We start from the raw sequence: 6,450 nt of genomic DNA, 5'->3' as shown, positions 1-6,450 counted from the left end.
GAGTCCGTTTGATGCTCCAACGGTTAACCGGGAAACCGCAAAGGCCTCGTGTGTGTTGCAGTCCAACACCCATCCAAAACGGCCCAATAACCCATCCAAACCACTCCCATTTCCTCTGTCGTCGGATCACGATCGCATGGTCAAAAACTACACTCCATTAGGACACTCCTACCTCCTCCTAGCTATAAATATGTGCACCCCATCCAAATTCGCGGTCCTAAACCCTAGTCTAGCTCCTCCCGCCGCCACTGGAAGCGTCCGCCGCCTCCGCCTCCGCCTCACCCATTCCCGCGCCACCACACGTCCTACCTCCGTCGCCAACCGCCGCGGCCTGGAGAGCCCGCGGACGGCCCTCCAGGCCCGCGCGCCGCGCGCTGCCTCTCGCCCGCTCCTCCCGCGGCGCTCCCTCGCCACCCGGCGCCGCCGCGCCCCCTCCTCGCCGGCCGACGTCGCCCTGCGCCTCCCCGTCGCCCAAAGTCGCCGCCCTGCGCCTCCCTCCTCCTCCCCCGACCAGATCCGGCCGCGGGAGGGCCGGATCCGGTGAGCACGCGCTCCGGTGAACCCCGTCTCCACTCCGGCCGCCGTCCCCTTCGTCTCCAACGATCCTCGGTTTCCGTGCATGAAACCCTAGATCTGATTTGGTGGTCTATTTTTTGTCTAAATCCTTTTCCCCTTTTATTTTCAGGCCATGTTCATTACATCATAACTCCATGACCGTAGCTCCGTTTCATGCGCACGATATATCAAAATGTTCATTGGGAGATGATATTCATTTCATTCCATTGTGGCATGCTTCTTTTAGTTCATCTTGATGCCCAAATCACTGATTCAAGAGTGCTATAATTTGTTAGGTGTTGTTACTTATCATAGTATGAGGATTTGGCATTTTTGTCACATTTGTTGTGTGCTTCATATGGGCATGAGCTCTACATGTGTTTTGGTCTATGCCATGCCATCTTTACAGGGGTGCTTGACATGTATTTTTGTGATCAATGTGGTGACTAGAACAAGCATGCAAAGTAGCCTTCGTGATATTGCTGATTTCAGTGACTTGGGATTTTGCTAAGTCCTTTTCCTGTTGTTATTTTTATGCCATGTAAACATGTTGCTACAGTGAGATCCATGCTTGTTTTGAGTTGCTTCAGTAAGGATTTTTGGACATATGGTTATGTTCTATCCATCCATGCCCCTGTTTGCATTTATGGAGTACCCTAGCATGTCTTAATCTGGTTCTATGTTTGCTATAAAATGTTCCTGGCAGATTGTTTACATGTTAATCAATTTTTCCATGGTTGTTGTTGTTGATCCATTCATGCTATGAACTTGCTCTTGCCATGGTTAGCTTCATGAACATGTCATCTTGCTGATGATGTGCTTATCTTGTCATGCAATGCCTTGTGGTGAGTGATTTGAGCTCGCAAAGATGCCTTCATAATTCTGTTTATGCCATGCTCAATTTTCTGCTAAGTCTGAAATTGTTAATAAAACTTGCTATGTTTACATGGGTGCCATCATATCTTCTATGCCCTTTTGGCTCATGTTCAGTTAGGGAATTTTGTTTTATGAATTTAGTAGATTCATGCCATGTCTTTTTTTGCTATGATATGTTCCTGTATCATGTTGTTTGCTTGCTCTAAACATGGCTTCCTGATGTTATTTCTGGCATGTTAGTATTTTCACTAAGTCTGTGAAGCTGGTATCTTTTGCACTTTTGCCATGCTTGTTTGAACCTGCTCTTGTGTGATTTAGTCGTATCTCAGTGTTCATATTTTGTCAAGCATCTTGAGTACATCACTGCCATATGCCTTGTTGATATGTTGGAGTGCAGTATCTTAGTTTCTTGTTGCATTCTAGATGGCATCGTGCTATTGATCGCAGAATTGTGCCATTCTTCTTTTGCTTGCCATTTGCAAACCGTGCATCCGATTCCGGTGATCTTTATATCGATTTCGACTGAAATCATCTCATCTTTCCAGTGGCACACTTGGTTTGCCAAGTTGATGCCTTGTTCATCCTTTTCCTTCTGGAGTACGCATATGCATTGCATATCATGTCTTGCATATCATGTCATGTTTTGCATCATGTTTCTTGTGCATTGCACCGTGATTGATTGTTGGTCCTTTGCTTGTGTTCTTGCTTTGGGTAGAGCCGGGAGACGAGTACGTGATTGAGGAACATGTTGAGTACGCTAACGAGGATCAAGCTTTCGTCAACTCTGAGAACTTTGCAGGCAAGATGACCATACCCTCGAAATCACTTCTATCTTTGCTTGCTAGTTGTTCACTCTATTGCTATGCCGTGATACCTACCACTTTCTATATCATGCCTCCCATATTTCCATGTCAAGCCTCTAACCCACCTTTCCTAGCAAACTGTTGTTTGGCTATGTTACTGCTTTGCTCAGCCCCTCTTATAGCGTTGCTAGTTGCAGGTGAAGATGAAGTTTGTTCCATGTTGGAACATGGATATTGTTGGGATATCATTATTATTTATTATTTACATTAATGCATCTATATACTGGGTAAAGGGTGGAAGGCTCGGCCTTATGCCTGGTGTTTTGTTCCACTTCTGCCGCCCTAGTTTTCGTCATACCGGTGTTATGTTCCTTGATTTTGTGTTCCTTACGCGGTTGGGTGTTATGGGAACCCCTTGACAGTTCGCTGTGAATAAAACTCCTCCAGCAAGGCCCGACCTTGGTTTTACCATTTGCCTACCTACCACCATATACCTTCCCTTGGGTTCTGCAGACTCAAGGGTCATCTTTATTTTAAAAACCCCCGGGCCAATGCTCCTCTGAGTGTTGGTCCGAACAGAGCCGCCTGCGGGGCCACCTCGGGGAAACTCGAGGTTTGGTTTTACTCGTAGCCTGTCTCATCCGGTGTTGCCCTGAGAACGAGATACATGCGACTCCTATCGCGATTTGTCAGCACATCGGGTGGCTTTCCTGGTCTTGTTTTACCACTGATCGGGTCTTCCCGGGAGAAGTAATATCCTTCGTTGATCGTGAGAGCTTGTGATGGGCTAAGTTGGGACACCCCTGCAGGGTATAAACTTTTGAGAGCCGTGCCTGCTGTTATGGGCAGATGGGAATTTGTTAATATCCGGTTGTAGAAAACTTGAAACTTAACTTAATTAAAATGAATCAACCGCCTGTGTAGCCGTGATGGTCATTTTTTGGCGGAGTCCGGGAAGAGAACACGGTCTTGTGTTATGTTTGAATGTAAGTAGCTTCAGGATCACTTCTTGATCACTATTAGCTTCTCGACCGTGCTTTGCTTCTCTTCTCGCTCTCTTTTGCGCAAGTTAGCCACCATATATTCTTAGTGCTTTGCTGCAGCTCCACCTCACTACCTTTTCCTACCCATAAGATTAAATAGTCTTGATCTCGTGGGTGAGAGATTGCTAAGTCCCCGTGACTCACAGATACTTCCAAACAGATACAAGTGCCGATGATGCCAGTGCAGGGGATGCTACCGAACTCAAGTGGGAGTTCGACGAGGATTCGGGTCGTTACTATGTTTCTTTTCCATATGATCAGTAGAGGAGCCCAGTTGGGACGATCGGGGATCTAGCATTTGGGGTGGTCTTTCTTTATTTTGGTTCCGTAGTCGGACCTTGATTGTATTCTGGATGATGTATGATATATTTATGTATTGTGTAAAGTGGCGATTGTAAGCCGACTCTTTATCCCTTTCTTATTCAGTACATGGGATGTGTAAAGATTACCCCTCTTGCGACAGACCTACCATGCGGCTATGCCTCTAAGTCATGCCCCGACACGTGGGAGATATAGCTGCATTGTGGGTGTTACACAATGTCAACACCACGTGAGTGAATTTGAAGGTTATGTAGGGATTTGGGGAAAATGGGGAAACTGTGGGGATAAGCTAACGGCCGGGAACTACTTATGGCACTATATGTTGTATACATCACACTATTTATACATGTCGTTTGTGTTAGGTATTACAACGTCACACACGATTTCCGCACCAAACGTGTGAGAAGACAATGTAGGTGAGACACGTTGCCGTTACAAAACCGTATGTGATGTACTACCCTGTACATATAATTAAGTTATAGTGATACCGTGTAAACAGCCGCTCTGCGGTTATCCGTAAAAAAATAGCCGCTCTGCATATAGAGATGGCGGTGGCAGCCTAGGCAGCAGCTACCGGAGAAGAGGTCAATCCTCAGTCGGTGGGCGGTGGCGGCGTCATAGGAGGTCAATCCTCAGTCTACGGCGGGAGATAGGAGGAGCCCAACCATCGAGGTCGGTGTCGGTGTCAAAACCGTCCGATCTCGGGTAGGGGTCCCAAATTGTGCATCTAAGGATAGAAGGTAACAAGTTAAAACAGGGAACACGATGTTTACCCAGGTTCGGGCCCTCTTAATGGAGGTAAAGCCCTATGTCCTGCTTGATTATATTTGATGAGTATAGGGGTTACAACAGTCGATCTACCTCGAGATCATAATGGCTAGAACCCTAGATGTCTAGCTTACATGAATTCTGATGATCTCTACGGACTAAACCCTCCGCTTTATATAGACACCAGAGGGGCCTAGGGTTGTACAGAGTCGGCTTGCAGAAGAAGGAAATTATACATCCGGGCACCAATCTCGCCATCCACCCATAGGAGAGTCCTATCCGGACACGGGGGAAGGTCTTCTACCTTATATCTTCACGGCCCGTCAATCCGGCCCATACTTACACAGCCCGGACACTTGAGGACCCCCTAATCTAGGACTTCCTCAGTAGCCCCTGAACCAGTCTTCAATGACGATATGTTCGTTACACAGCATGTCTTTGGCATTGCAAGACGGGTTCCTCCTCCCAAGTACTTCAAAGCAATCTTGTGAATAAAAGAACTGTATCTGTCTCTACATGACAGTCACACCCCTCAACCACGAAGGCAAAAATACTTAATCAAAACAATGCCTATCAACTGACAACTTTTCGGCAAAATGCCACATCTGGCCTCTTTAACATTTCGAACCGGTTCTCGCCTCCTGCTTCACGTTTCGAGGCATGGCCTCTATTGACACGTCTTGTCAAAACGGACATCGTGTCCGCTTATCGCAGGATCCTCATCAATATGGATGTAGGTAATCCAACTGTGTCATTCGCACGACCCCTTGGGAACAGGCTAGTTTTAAGGCTTGAGGTGGGGGCGCTTGATATTCACTGCCTATATAGATAAAGATCCCTTTTTTCCTCCCCGCGCCTTCTTCCTTCTCCTGCTTCCCTTCCTCAAGCTCCACCGCCCAAGCTTCAATCTTTCCGACCGCCACCAACCTCTCCAGCCATGTCTGGATCCGGATCGAAGGGCAAGTGGGAGACCTCCTCCGTCATGGAGAAGGACGTCAAGGAGCTCCGGGAGGCGGGGTACCTATCAGCAGACATCGCACACAGGCTCCCCGCCAAGAAGCAGGTTATCCCGACGTCGGAGCCCGACGAAAGTGTTGTGTTCATCCCCCACTTCCTCCGTGGACTAGGTTTTCCCCTCCACCCCTTTGTCCGCGGCCTCATGTTCTACTACAGGCTAGATTTCCATGATCTAGCCCCAAATTCCATCCTCAACATCTTGGCATTCATCGTTGTGTGCGAGGCGCTACTCCGCCTCCCCCCACACTTCGGCCTATGGCTAAAAGTCTTTAATGTGAAGCCGAAGGTGGTCGATGGGCAGCATGCGGACTGCGGCGGCGCCATGGTGAGCAATCTCCCCAACACCACGTGGCCTAAAGGGGCATTCATGGAGACCGTCAAGGTGTGGCAGCAGGAGTGGTTCTACATCACCGAACCCCGCGGCACCAGATGGGCGGCCACTCCTGAGTTTAGATCCGGACCCCCTATGCGGCTCGCGTCGTGGACCAACAAGGGTCTGGACTGGGAATCGACCGCGGAAGTGCTGATGCTGCAAAAGCGCTGTCACAGCCCTAGCTCAGCCCCTGTTGTCTTTGCTTGATCATCATGTCATCATGCTTAAATTTTCTAGAAACTTGAAATGGGGATGTTCAAACCCTAGCACCAAATGGAATTCAACTAGGTTCAATCCAAAATCTTTTTCAATGACACAAAATGCCCTTCAAAAATGTTCCTAATTTAGGGAAAGGGGTGAAAACCTTATCCAGAGATTATGCACATTTTTCCATGGCATTTGTGGCCTTTGATTTAATTCATTACATATTTGAATTGGAGATATTAAATGCTATAAAGTAAATTGTGGCCCCAATAATTCTGAAGCTATTTGTGGAGCCCTGTAATAATTCAGTTAACCTCCAAAATAATTTTTAGAATTTATTTAAATAATTTAGTGCCTAAACTAAATCAGAACATAGTAAATAAAATAGAAAACAGAAACAGAAAGAATTAGAAAGAGAGAGAGAGAGAGAGAGAGAGAGAGAGAGAGAATACCTGGCCACTTACCCAGCCCAGCGGTGCGGCCCACTGGC

General features: G+C 47.3%; 1 protein-coding gene across 1 annotated transcript; it reads left to right on the top strand.

Moving 5' to 3' along the window:
• The first annotated feature begins 5,303 nt into the window (after positions 1-5,303).
• Positions 5,304-5,963, top strand: LOC147985341 (uncharacterized). Its single transcript, XM_087541521.1, has one exon. It carries the CDS (start codon positions 5,304-5,306, stop codon positions 5,961-5,963), a length of 660 nt encoding a protein of 219 aa, XP_087397647.1.
• The last annotated feature ends 487 nt before the right edge of the window (positions 5,964-6,450 follow it).

Source organism: Triticum urartu, chromosome 2A (assembly GCF_056163025.1).
Source record: "Triticum urartu cultivar PI428250 chromosome 2A, HENAU_Tu73, whole genome shotgun sequence".
NCBI lineage: Eukaryota > Viridiplantae > Streptophyta > Magnoliopsida > Poales > Poaceae > Triticum > Triticum urartu.
The sequence above is the reverse complement of the archived record's forward strand: the minus strand, read 5'-3'. Positions and strand labels throughout refer to the sequence as shown.